This window comes from Thunnus albacares, chromosome 12, assembly GCF_914725855.1.
Source record: "Thunnus albacares chromosome 12, fThuAlb1.1, whole genome shotgun sequence".
Classification (NCBI taxonomy): domain Eukaryota; kingdom Metazoa; phylum Chordata; class Actinopteri; order Scombriformes; family Scombridae; genus Thunnus; species Thunnus albacares.
Genome location: NC_058117.1, coordinates 18,387,999 through 18,401,512, shown reverse-complemented (window position 1 = coordinate 18,401,512; position 13,514 = coordinate 18,387,999). Strand labels below are relative to the sequence as shown.

The 13,514-nt window shown below is 40.0% G+C and overlaps 1 protein-coding gene across 27 annotated transcripts in view; it reads right to left on the bottom strand.

Moving 5' to 3' along the window:
- Positions 1 to 13,514, bottom strand: part of obscnb (obscurin, cytoskeletal calmodulin and titin-interacting RhoGEF b) — a 69,929-nt gene that overhangs the window by 5,170 nt on the left and 51,245 nt on the right. For all 27 annotated transcript variants that reach the window (XM_044368212.1, XM_044368203.1, XM_044368205.1 and 24 more), the window contains 27 exons: positions 13,023 to 13,298; positions 12,617 to 12,889; positions 11,749 to 12,039; positions 11,342 to 11,371; positions 9,793 to 11,133; positions 9,274 to 9,555; positions 8,785 to 8,866; positions 8,548 to 8,669; positions 8,230 to 8,427; positions 8,072 to 8,104; positions 7,861 to 7,959; positions 7,475 to 7,693; positions 7,115 to 7,142; positions 6,939 to 6,991; positions 6,716 to 6,814; positions 5,506 to 5,562; positions 4,535 to 4,674; positions 3,136 to 3,336; positions 2,939 to 3,015; positions 2,674 to 2,844; positions 2,317 to 2,476; positions 1,924 to 2,040; positions 1,608 to 1,772; positions 1,352 to 1,510; positions 1,075 to 1,252; positions 874 to 987; positions 560 to 727 (listed from right to left, as the gene is read on the bottom strand). In XM_044368212.1, coding sequence (XP_044224147.1) covers positions 560 to 727; positions 874 to 987; positions 1,075 to 1,252; positions 1,352 to 1,510; positions 1,608 to 1,772; positions 1,924 to 2,040; positions 2,317 to 2,476; positions 2,674 to 2,844; positions 2,939 to 3,015; positions 3,136 to 3,336; positions 4,535 to 4,674; positions 5,506 to 5,562; positions 6,716 to 6,814; positions 6,939 to 6,991; positions 7,115 to 7,142; positions 7,475 to 7,693; positions 7,861 to 7,959; positions 8,072 to 8,104; positions 8,230 to 8,427; positions 8,548 to 8,669; positions 8,785 to 8,866; positions 9,274 to 9,555; positions 9,793 to 11,133; positions 11,342 to 11,371; positions 11,749 to 12,039; positions 12,617 to 12,889; positions 13,023 to 13,298 — 5,133 coding nt within the window. The remainder of the gene's footprint in view (positions 1 to 559; positions 728 to 873; positions 988 to 1,074; positions 1,253 to 1,351; positions 1,511 to 1,607; positions 1,773 to 1,923; positions 2,041 to 2,316; positions 2,477 to 2,673; positions 2,845 to 2,938; positions 3,016 to 3,135; positions 3,337 to 4,534; positions 4,675 to 5,505; positions 5,563 to 6,715; positions 6,815 to 6,938; positions 6,992 to 7,114; positions 7,143 to 7,474; positions 7,694 to 7,860; positions 7,960 to 8,071; positions 8,105 to 8,229; positions 8,428 to 8,547; positions 8,670 to 8,784; positions 8,867 to 9,273; positions 9,556 to 9,792; positions 11,134 to 11,341; positions 11,372 to 11,748; positions 12,040 to 12,616; positions 12,890 to 13,022; positions 13,299 to 13,514) is intronic.

Here is a 13,514-nt window from a genome sequence, read left to right as displayed (position 1 = left end):
GGCCCTGAATGGTATGGCACCAAGCTACCTGGCTGAGCTTCTGAACTATTATTCACCAGCAAGTAGCTTGAGATCCTCTGATAAGGCCCTGTTAGCTATTTTCTGGTCAAGGCTGAAGACCAAGGATGACAGGGCTTACCAGAGAAACTTAGACTACAAAATTCACTGCCTTCTCTTAAATCATCTTTCAAAACTCGTATGGCATTTGGTTAATTATTTTATTTGTTACTTATTTTGTCTGTTACTCTCATGTGTTACTTTTATCCATTATTTTCATCATTACTTTTAACTGTTGTATGTGTTATTTTGTTTGTTGACTATGATTTTGTATGTGATTGTTTTCCTGCTTTCTTTTGTGTTCTTGTTTGTGAAGCACTTTGTAACGGTTGTTGTGAAAAGTGATATATAAATAAAGTTTATTATTATTATTAATTTCAAAATGTCTTTTATGTTAGTTTAATTGCAGAATGACTAATTTCTAAAATTTCCTGTGCTACACCATGTTAATAGATGAAAACATGGGGTGTTTTGGGACACTTTCATACTGTATGTCACTTACCCTGAACAGTGATCTTGCCAAGAGTGCTGGCATTGCCAGCTGGGCTTGTGGCAAAGCACATGTACTGGCCAGAATCATCTGCTGTCATGTTATCCAGTATAAGCGTGCAGGAACCATCAGGGTCCTCAATGATGATGTGATGAGGATCTGCCTCCACTGCACGTCCGTCTACAACCAACAAGTACACCAAAATGTATTGATGCAAAACATTTAGCCTCAGACGACTGCTTGCATACAGAAGTTAATCTGTCACTCAGTCAGGGCATATAGTGTTACTCTACCGACCAGTGGAGGAAATAGAGAAAACATTGTACCCTTGTACCAGGTGACCACAGGTTTGGGTACTCCAGTGGCTTTGCAGGCCAGTTTAACAGTCTGTCCCAGCTCCGCTGTGCAGTTTGCCAGAATTTCATCAAAGTCAGGGGGACCTATAAAAGCAGATTAACCATGGAAGACAATGTTTGAAAGTGGGAGTGATAAAAGAAAAACATGTTTAGATTGTGCATCCCACTCACTCCAAGCAGGCATGGTGTATCGCTGTTGTAGTTCTCGGAAGTCTCTCAGCCATGAGTTCTTGATGGTAACGGTTCGGGCCTGCAAGGTATATTTTCTAACCGAGTCCTCGCGTTCATGCCAGATCTCAAAGGCACGGTCATCACCCTCCACTGTCTCATTCACATCAATGTTATTCAGCTGCAATAGGATGAAGAATACAGCAAACATCAGTCAGCTGTTGGACCACAAGAGATATGATGACAGTAAAAGAAGGTATGACTGTATTAAAAGTCTTACCTTCATCATGTTCTTAAAGACATAAGCTTGTGTATCAGTGTTGCTGTCTCTCTTGGGTTTGCAGATTATACAGTAGTTCTTAAAGAGAAACACGTGGCGGTGGTGACCTCTAGAGGACGTCCTAATTCCAGGCGCTCCCTCCCACACTTGGAAAGGTCCCTAGTGCAAAAAGGAAAAAAAACATATACACATAATCAAACATTAAGACAATCGAGCCTCTAATCATTGCATTACTCATTCAGCAACTATATCCTACCTGTCTAAGTGGCTCTCCTAGTACTTCCAGGGTTGCAGGATAGTTCTCTATCATGGAGACATGGTGGGTATTCTCGGAGCGCTGAGGAAGTGCAGACACCATGGCATACGCCTCTTCCAGGAGGCAGCAGTTCTGACCGTTTCTTGCCTTGTTTCGAATGAGCTCCTGAAGATGTTGGAGAAGAAATTTCAATAAAGCTGAGGTGATACTCACCAAGAAGTAGTTGACATAACAGATGTAAATGATGAGTTCCCATCTGTGATGTAGAGAAGTGATCTCAACAAGACGACTGCATATTCTGTGTGAAAGCTGTCACCTTGAGGAAGACCTTGTACTTCTGAATCCTCTCCAGTGGTTGTTGGATGTAGGTGTTGATGCTGCGTACAGGGGGACCCGCAGGGTCTGCACTGGCTTGCTCTTTGTCAGTGTACTCCTGCAATATAATGAAAGGTGGACTTTTTAAAATTTCAAATCATTATATTAGTGAAGTCCTTTCACAGTCACCGTAAGTAAGGTATTTACAAGGTAGCAACTACAGTGTACAGGAGTAAGTTGTCAAATAAATTACAGCTTTAATTTGGCTTGCAAAATAAATTACTTGCAAATTGAAACAACAGAAATATTTTTATTGTGTGGCAGGAGATGTTAAGTTAAAATTCAGAGAGTGTAATGGGTTTTGTCATAATAGTTCTGTGAAGAGCTGTGTTACCTTGAAGAAGCAGTGGACAGTCTTGTCACTGAGGGCAGATTCAGCCTGACCCTGACCTACAAGATACTGGAGGTACTTCTCGAAGCCCTCTTTGTTCTTCAGGAAGCACATGGCTATGTCATCGTCTGTCTCACAGTCATTTAACTTTGGCATGAAGGCCCTACAAAGAAAATTCAGAGAATTCATTTAATGACGATGAAGGAAATTTCACTGTAAATCTCATTGTTTGTCATTAAGTTAATCAGAAAGGAGAATACAAATTGTTCTCTGCATAGATGATAAAGATGCAAAACATGTCTTTGCTTTCTTTTCTAAAAAAGCTGACTACAAAGACTAGTCATCAAGAGGTGAACTCACTTGCTGTGGAAGGTCTTGATATCATCAATGTTCCTAAATATGGCTTCTTTGTGGCTGCTGACATCAGGTGGTGCATCGGAGCTGTCTGCATGCTTCAGGTGATGGGAGGTAAAGAAGTTTACCTCTTTAACAAACTCTGATTCACCCTTGACCAAGTCCTGAATCAGTTGGCTAGGGACATGAAATAATATAAAGAAGCATATTGGTTATGATGCTGTGTTTGGTTCCAGTATTTGCTTAGTGAGAGTAGATAAGGTTTACTTACAATAATTTCCTCTTGTATTCTCCCTCAGATACCTCCTCTACACTTGTTTCTGGAAGGTCACCCGTATCAGCAGAGAGCTGGAGGAATAGACATTTTTATTATCAGCTTCAAATGTTCAAAGGTGTCAAGAACTGATGCTAGTGAAAAAAGTTAAGATGTTATTCTGGTGGATCAACTGCTGTAGCTTTGAGACATACTTTGAGTTTCTTGTCCAGGTAGGCAGGTGAGACGAATCCTTGGCGAGATGGTGTAGTTTTGGTGGGTTTGGTCCGGACTAACCACTTGAGTGGATGAGCTGAGTCCAAAACCTCAACATACTGTCCCTCCTTCAGGGAGATGGATTCTTTGCTTGCAATGGTGGGGTTGTAGTCAGCCGTTGCCACATAGATGTCAAACATCTGTAAAGAATTTATATTAATGACAGCACACATAATGTATGTGCAATATGATAACATATAAATTCAGTATGTTGTAAAGCTGTGTATGCTACAGTCTTAGTCCTATTGTCATTCTTACTTCTCTGTATTTTATGTTTTTTAAGTTTGCACTTCGCAAGAATCTCACAAATTAAATTTTGGCATTTCATATGTATACCAGCATTAGAATTGTTGCCTCTTATGTCCATTTACTACAAAGAAATTACAAACTACAAATAAGATAGGCATGAGCTTGTTGTGTGTAGTTAACTAATGTCATGTGGTTATTGTCAATTCCACATTGATTAACTAATGTCAATATGTTTATTGTACATCGACTAAATGGTTTGATTTTACTCTCATCTAGAGTCAAATTTTGTTTTTTAAAATTTAATCTATCCGGATCCAGAACAATTGCTGTATTTCAGGAACACCTTGACTCTGACAGTTATACACAATCACATGTAGAAGCTGCCCAGACAGTCTGCTCTGTGAGCCACAGAGAAAACCTACCACAATTGTTGGAGACCATGTATTAACTGCTGTAAAATACATCTAATGTGCGCCTAAAATTTTAAACATCTATTGAATGTAACCCAGAGTCTGTTTACATCCCAGGTTAAGGTCTGAACTCTCACCTGGTTCTGATTGTGGGAGATACTGTAATTACTCACTACTTGCAGATACTAGAAAATTATGATAAAAGTATAGTAATGCATAGTAATACAATCCAATAGTACAGTCTTGTAATAAAATATTATTTTCTTACACAACTTACAATAATTGTTCTGCTTCAGAGATCTGACTCTGTGGTAAATAGACAATGGTTTGTGCTGGTGTTGTACTGGTTTGCATTATATTGTTTGTAATATTTCTGTCCTCCATATATATCAATGCCATCACTAAGTACAGCCTCAATATGTACTGTAGAATCTCATGAGGTACTATAGTCTCAGCAAAAAAGAATACTGCAAAAATAAAGTATTGCATCGCATTGTTTTGCACAGGTGTCTCTATTTTTCTGGTCATTCTATATTTACAGATCATTTCATCATGATATCTTTACCAGATTAAATTTATGTGAACCCTGTTTAAGAATGATTTCTTCACATTTCTGACCAATACAAACAAATTTTGGCCCACAATATGTTAAATGTATGATGTCCATACAGCATCTCACCTCTCCCCTGGCATCCCCCTCATCAGACTCAGAGGAGGAGTCAGCAATGAGGGAAGGAGGACGAGAGCGACCGTGATGAGGTGATGCAGAGGGGGTCTTAGTCTCATCATCACTGTCAACACCTGGTACGCGTAATGAAGCTGGGGTAGCAAGGAGGGAAGAAGGTAATCAGAGCATGATGGGTCAATTGTGAAAAGTGCTACAACATGTCCAAGTCTGATGATCCATCTATCTTTTAAACTTAAGTACTTTGCTCTAGATGAAATGGTATCAGGTTTTGGCTTAAATGTGGTAGCAGTTATTAGTACCCACTCCATTCAGTTCGTCAGAGCGCAGCTGAGGCAGGACGAGTCAGCATAAAGTCACATTTCAAGCAATAAATGGTTCTGTGCTGGCATCTACTGGTGCTTAATTTAATGTTTCTCCAAACAGGCAAATCATCACTCCAATATGCAATTTATGATTTTATTTCCAAATAAATAAATATTTAAAGTAGTGCTAAAATTCAACAATAATCATTTAACTCTAAATGCTTTACTGTGATTGCGTTAGTATTGTGACAACATGCAACAAAAAGCTGCAGTACAGATAACATTTGTGATCTGAGCTCTACACATACATGTCTGTATGTGAGCATGTATTCAAGCTATAACTCAGTGACTAATTTCAAACCCATTTTGAAATGTCAAGGAAACCTCAATGGTGATGAAATAAGCGACGCAGACAGCATGAAAATGGAAAAGATGTTTGAACACTTATAATGGGAAGTTAGAAAATGAGGGATGATAGCAGCTTAAAACATTATAATACATGTCTTCCTATATTTAGGAAGATTTAAGAAAATATAAGACAACATTGTTTCCACAAGTCATCTCCTTAGTGACCTAATGCTAAAAAATATCTCACCAAGTCATATATCTTGTGGAAAAAATGTACAATTATTGTGAGGCTGATGCACTTGGGATACATACTGGTAGCTTTAGGCCAAGATTTCATCCACTGGAGCACTTCGTGATTCTGTGAGCTGTCTGAATAACAAATTAATGACTGGATGAGCACTTAATTGGTTGGGTTGATAAACTGATGGCTGTAAAAGTGATAAAGGAATGATGTCTGTAGGAAGCAACAAGGGGCTGTAAATCATATACACATCGATGAAGCACTACATGCTGAAAAACGAAGTGGACGAAAGGAACAACAGGTTTGTTGCCAACTTCATCTCCATTGATATGTGAATTCTAATTCAAGAATTGAAGTGTTAAAGCATTCGGATTAAACACCTTCAAAATTCTTGAATTATCAGTATAAATTCACTTAATTCAACCAAACCTGTGATAGGTATGTAACAAAACACTTAACAGCAGCACTGTATCTAACACAATGTTTAGATTGATTATATGTTTTTAAGCAGCTTTGGTATTAGCTACTAGCAAAGCCATTAATGGCAGCTTGCACGTTTAATATACAGTGTTCATGTTAAGTATCAGAAAATTAATATTCAGTATAATTTAGCAAAGGGATATGCAAACACTGAAAATACCACGTGATGTCCTCAACAGTGTAATCACCTGGTATAGTCTTTGGTTGGAATAAAAACGTAAAAACACTCTGTGGCCTTGGTTCCCTATCTTGTATGTTATCTGGTCAGTTAGCTTGTTGCATGTATGATGATGACAAAATTGATCATCAACATTCAATGACATAATATGTGTATTTCATTCTACCTTCATACCAGAGACAGTGGGTGCTGGATATTATTTGTATCACTCACATGCATTTTGAAGGTTATACACGGTAGAAAGCCAAAGTACCACCCACGTTCCTAGCTGGTGTGTTTTCTACTAGTATCTCAATCATTTATTTGATCAAAAACAGATTCTTACATCTGTCTTTCTGAAGAGCTGAAACAATTTTGTGTGGTTAACTGTCAATATTCTAAGCTAAATGGGTTAACTATTACTGTTATACTTTTAGATACTAAAAGTAAAAAACCTAATCACTACCTCGAGGTTGCCTGATGATATTAGCCTATTAGTACAGTAAGTTCAGCATTTTTAGCAATATACTCATTTCTCAGTATTTCTCTAGAAGAAAGTGTTGTAAACTTCAGAATTTCTATTGCATTATCAAATAATTTAATATTTTATTGCATAGACAGAATGGTCTATAACATACACTTACCTTGAGTGAATTTCGCTGATACCATTTCAGTGATCTGGGAGGTGAGTTTCATGAGGAATTCCTCTGTACCTACTTCACCTATATAGGGTATTTTACCCTCTTGAATCAAGCCACAAAGTGGAAAGAATGCCATAAACATTGTAGTATTTACAGTTTCACTATAAACAACAGACTACTAAAATAACACTTGTATATGACAGCATATAAAAGTGATGTGTCTTACCTTTTTCTCTGTTAGCCTCCTCCTCTGGAGGACTAACTGTAATCCCAAGAACCCTGAGGATTATTAAATTATGCATTTTATTTTAATATATTTAAATGTATTTATGTATTTTACAATGTACAGTATATACATATTTTTATTTGCTGTGCCATTTCACATCTCCAACAAAAACTTACTCTGTGGCTTTGGTCTCTTTCTTTGGTGCTGAGGATTTGGATGAAATGATAAAAAACACCAAGGATCACTTGATCAGCCTTTAGTAATAATACCATTATGAAAATTTTGCCATGAGATACTTTTAGCCATAACTATTATGACATTTTTATGTGCTAATGTCTGTCCAACATCAGAAGCAAATTGGCTGCTAAAAAGCAATGTATTCACATTCTGTTTTCTTGGAAAATCAAAACCCCGATGACTCATGATGATGCAGTTAGAGGTTTGTACTCTACTTGGTGTCTTCTTTTTTAGGACTATACCCATAGATCATGATAATAAACATAGAGAGAGAGCATAGATAATTTTGTTTTCCTTACTGTCATCCACCTCGAGGTGGGCAGTGCAGATGGACTGTCCTGCCCTATTTGTGGCAATACACGTATAGGCACCAGTGTACTCTGTTCCCACATCCATCAAGATGAGGCTGTGCTGTCGCCCAGAGCTTGCTATTTTGTATCCCTTGGTATCAGGCTTGATCCACAGGACATCTTCCATTGATTCCTCCTTCAGCCAGGAGACCATGGGAGTGGGAGACCCTGAAAAATTAAAGGTGAGTATTGAGAATTTGTAATTCATGCTATACCAGGTAGCGCCATGTGAGTTGCAGCACTTGGTTTTGATCTCATTAAAACAATCTTTTTGCACACACCACAGATAAAATGTTTGCAGGTGTTTAAACAATCAAACAATGAAGTGAACAAACCTTCTACTTTGACAGACAAAGTGATGCTGGTTCCTTGTTTCACCTTCCTGTTGCTGAACCTTTCAAGGAACCGTGGTGGCACCAAGGGCTCCTTGGAATCTGTAAAAATGCAGTACACTGTAATGCTAGAGCTCGGTCACTTATAATATATCATTATATCTTCAAAGGAACCAGTACCAGTTCCAAGTCTGTAGGATAAATGTCAAATTACCTTTTTTATCTTGTGGCAAAATCTCCCCTGGTTCTGTTACAAAACACAGTTGTTACTATTTAAGCATCTTAACTGCAGTTTTTAAGCTCAAAGTATCTCAGTATGCAGTACAGTATCTCATGCTGTTTTTGTGTAGTCAACTGTTTAGGTACACGTACTTAGGACAATCAGTCGGGCAGAGGAGTAAGCAGAACCGGCTGCATTGCTGATGTAAGCAGAGTACTCTCCCATGTCCTCTTTCTTCACCTCCAGGATCTCCACACCATGATAATCTCGCTCTGCTAGCAACGTAATCCTTGCTGAGGCCCGCAGAGGATGGCCATCTTTGAACCAGTATACTCTGGGTTTGGGGAAGCCTGGAAGACAGTAGACATTTCAGATATACTGTTCTTTTGTGTAAGTTGACTAGATTTGTAAGGCTCACAATCCACTGCTATTTAGACAAACTGACCATTTATATTGATTAATAAACATACCCTTTACTTTGAGCTCCATCTTTGCAATAGGTGAACCTGGACTGACATGAACATCATGAAGTTCCTCTATAACTTGTGGTAACTGATCATCTTCAGTCACAGACTCAAAGGTCTCAGTTTCCCTGCTCAAAGAGAGTAAAACAGTGCATATCAAGTACTCAACATTTAAAAATATTATAAAATATATTTGTCAATATGTCTTTAAACACTATAAAAAGCTGTTCACAGTAAATTCACCTGGAAAGGTAGCCCTTGGCACTGACATAGGAAGATGTCTCAGTGGCATCAGCAGCAGTGTCATAATCTGAGCTGCAAGACACTGTTGGAAATGATTGGCATGCTGCATTATACAATGATCAGTGGAATAAAGAAGACATAATGTGTACATGTGACTGTGTAATTTTGCTAGCCTTGTGAGAACCAGTGTTAGTTTTGAACTCTCAATGTAACAATATTCTTGCAAAGTAGGGTCATTTAGGACTTCTGTTTCGGGTCAAGAAGTGACCTGGAATAAGGTTTAAGATAGGGTTTAAGATAATGGTTATGCAGATGTTGGATACAACAACACTGTTATATTACACCAATAAGCTATGTTCAACCCAGTCAATTGGTTATTTTTTGGATTTTGCCTTAACTGTTTGCCATCACAGGGACAAAATGTAACGACTGAAAGTACAAATATTTGTGAAACAAACACATGTGGGTACGTGATGCACGTTCACTCACTGTCCACCCTGAGTTCAGCCTTAGTGGCTGCAATGCCGCTGCTGTTTTCAGCTGTGCAGCGATAGACACCCATGTCAGTGGGAAGCACAGTGGTGATAATTAGTTGGTGGCAGCCCTCCTGGTCTTCATTGATCATGTAATGGTCATTCTCCTCCAGCAATTTGCCATCCTTAAACCAGCGAACAGTGGGAGGGGGCTTGCCAATCACCACACAGTCAAAGCTAACTGGATATCCATCTGGAACATCCTGACTTCGTAGTTCTGTCAAGAAGACTGGGGCAGCTGGGTAACAAGAGCAAATCAAGTCAGAAAATCAAAAAAAATAATCACATAAAGCTTGAACCAGTAATAAACTGTATAATACTGTTGGGTATGTTGGGCTTTAGTAATAATCACAATGGTGAGCATGCAAAATAAGTGTTAAGAGGACAGAGAGTGATTTATTGATGCTTTAGAAAGTGTATAAATATTTGTAAATCTATCATAGGAGGAGCAGGGCCACTCTCATGTGTCTCTTACCAGGGGCTCCAGTCATTAATGCAGGTGGCTGTCTATCTTGTGTAGGGGTCTGTGTGCCATCTTCAGAGTAGCCCATCTTTTTAATTCGCAGCTCCACTTTGAGATGCCCTGCCTCCAGGATGGTGGTTTCCACGGGAACCCCATGGATTGTAAACATCTCCTGGAACCTCTTCGAGGCGACCTCAGCCTCTGTCCGTGAATCAAAGCGAATGTAAATGTAGTTGTCATCCTCACGGTAAGAGTGAGGATCTGGGGGACGCAGGTCTCCTTCATCTGCACTGACAAATGGTTCTTCCTCCACATCTGGAGGGAGACGTGTGCGCAACAAGCGCCGGAGGCGTCTGCTTGCCTGCCTCAGTGACTCATCCATCTCACTACCTGACGAGCTCTCAGGCTCACTGTCAGCACTGTAGCCCACTGTCAGTGGCCGTCGGCCAGATGATTCTCTCACTGTTCCCACTGTCACCTTACCACTGTGAGAGGTGACTCCAAACTTGTTGGTGACCTCACAAGTGTAAACTCCAGTATCCTTTGTGGTGATGGCAGTGATGACCAGTGAGCAGGTGCCATCATTGTAGATATCAATGTGGTGGTGCTTGCCATCCGTCAGTGGTTCTCCGTCCTTCAGCCAGCGCACCTTATCAGGTTTACCTTCTGCCACACATTCCAGATGTATGGTGCCACTAGGTTCTTTGGTCTGGTCTTTGAATACCCCTTTGAAGACAGGACGCATGTCCTTGCGGGCCTTGTAGCCCTTAAAGGCAGCTTGAATCTTAATGGCAGCATCTGTGAGCCCAGACTCATCCCCTTTACCGATCTCCCTGTCAGTCTCCTCTGTAGACACCTGTTTTGTATCCGTCTGCTGAATTATGGTTGTTTTCACTTCAGTCTGCTGCACTGTTTTCTGCTCTGCCATCTGGAAATGTGCAAAGAACCTATCAGTGGTAAGAGTCTCTGACTCACTTGATGCTGTGACAGAAGACTTGCTGCTTTTCTTAAGGTAGGACACAAGCGTTGGACCCCCAGTCACTGACTCATCCTCAGAGCTGGTGTACAAACTGGACTCTGTCTGCTTTTTAGTAACAATGGCCTGCTCTTTCTCGGTTGATTTTGTTTCCACTTTCTCTGACGCACTTATCTCCTTCTGTTCTGATTTCTTCTGACCACCTTTACCATCTTCCTCAGGCTGTTCAGAGATGGAGTCCAGAGTGGGCTCTCGACTCATGCGCCGTTTCTTGGCCGATGACTCCCACAGTTCATGGACATCACCTTCTTCTGCAGCTTCTGGGGGCAGACTGGGCTGCCCCAGTAAGTCAGACTCTACTTGTGTTGCCTCTGTGCCTATAACCACAATGGAGTTTTCAATGTGACTGTGACAAATCTCTTAAAGACTTATCAAACAAAACTCTGCTTATTCAAATTTGGCATGACAGACATTCCTAAATGTTTTATATTTGGTTTGAGAGGGATTACTTGATAGAGGTGTATAACTACAGTAGAACATGTAGTATAAATACAAAAAGCTGGCACACCAAACACAATGTCTTACCTGGGCAAATTAGTGCCTGCACAGGTGCCTCTGCATAACAATAAAAAAAGAAATGCACATATGATATAGTAATTTAGAAAACTTCTAAATTTCCTTTTCTGTTATTATCGTATCACTAGGTCAAATTATGAAAATTTGTAAAGCTTTCTATATATAACAAAATAGATTGTTCATTTTATAAACTGTGGCAAATAATAGCACAACAATGTACTACGAAGCAAAACAGTACCAAGTACTTTCTGTGTCAAGAGTGATGACAAGGGTTTCCATCTCAGATCAATAAAAATTAATAAAAACAGCAGTTAATATTAAGCAGAGTGCCTTGGCAAATTAAGCAAGCACACCCTTGATAGAAAATAGAGAAATTTTACAATTTCATGGTTCAACAAAACCACACATCCACTCACCAAGCTGCACAGTCTGAGGCAGCTCAACAGGCTCTCCAATCCCGGCTCTGTTAATGGCTGCCACCCTAAACCTGTAGCTACTCCCTGGAAGAAGATTTTCGACCAAAAACTCTGTGTTGCACACAGGTTCAGAATGGGATGGAAGCCAGAGGGCACTGTCTACCAGCCGCATCTCCACTCTGTAGCCCAGAATGGGACTCCCTCCATTATGTAGAGGAGTGAACCAAGAGAGGCTGACAGATTGTTCAGTCTTACTGAGAACCTCTGGGTCCTCTGGAGGATCAGGTACAGCTGTTGGGAAGAAAACAGCAGATGTTCTTATGAACTCTAATCAACAACTACACAGATTGCAATGTTTATCTGTCAATGTCTGTTGTCTATTCTATCAAAACTATCAGTCCATTCAGTTACGTGTAAAATCGAGAGGCAACTCTAACACTGTTTTCTTACCCTAAATAAGTGCCATGGCTGTTCCCTCACACAAACATTACATCTCTTACACACACACACACACACACACACACACACACACACACACACACACACACACACACACACACACACCTGCTCTCATGGACATTAAATTCATAAGTGCTTGCATGCTCACAGGTGGTTTGTTTTAAAGTATTCATCCATGTTACCAGTACATATGGAATACATAACTGGTGGAGAAATTGTTTATTCACTCAGAGAGCCATAATTACATATGTATCTTTTAGATTTTCTCTAAAAGAACTTACATCTAAAACCTGAAAACTATATAAAATATTCAAAATAAAGCTACAAAAAAGTGAGAGATTAAAAACATCAAAAATAAATTGCTTAACATAACACTGTTTCCTAACAGTGCTGTTTGTCAAACACTTACTGATGATGGTGAGCTTGGCCAAAGAGAGAGCATCTCTAGCTGCAAATGTAATTTCCTGCTGGGGCAAAAGAGGTGCCTGTCTCAGGACAAGGCGATAAGAGCAGCCATCAGCCCTCATAGCCCAGAGGTCACTGGGCTTGAGCTCAACACCATTAGCATACCAGGTTACTTCTGCCGCAGGGACAGGCTCGGTCAGCTCAACACAAAACTCAACCTTATCTCCCACTGCTGCCACCTTGTCCTCCAGAGCCTTTGCAACTTCCAGCTGCCAGCCTTATAGGAGAAAATCCACAATTAAATGTAAAAGGTTGTCATTTGAAGTTTATCACATGATATGATTTAAGATTCAAGCAAAATATTACTATAAATACAATTTCAAAGTCTTGTGTTAATTTGAGTGACTCACCTTTGACAGAGAGTTGGGCAGATGTGGAAGCTGTACCAGCTCTGAAGGTCACTGTGCAACTGTCTTTAACACGCAACTCTTTGAGCAGGAGCAGGTGACGACGACCACTCTCAAATGACACAATCTCGGCATTAGGTGATTCCTTCACTGGTTTCCCATCAAGAAGCCAGCAGCAATCTTTGCTCTCAGGACGAGAGAGGGCACACTCAAACAATGTTTCACCTCCATCAAAGGTTTCCATATTCTCCAGGCCCTGCACAATTTCAATGGGTTTGGCTATAGAACAGAAAGGAACAAGAAAGAGAGCACAATTTTTTAAACTTTTAAAGAAGACTTGCAATGTTCAAGAAGTCAAATCATTTGAGATTTTGTCAACAGAGGGCACGAACTTTGTGATGATCAGCAACTGATCAGTCTAATGGGCCACAGAACTGTCAGATATGAGGGAGCAGAGGAGACTCCCTAAAGGTTGGTGCTCTTTCCATGTGGAGG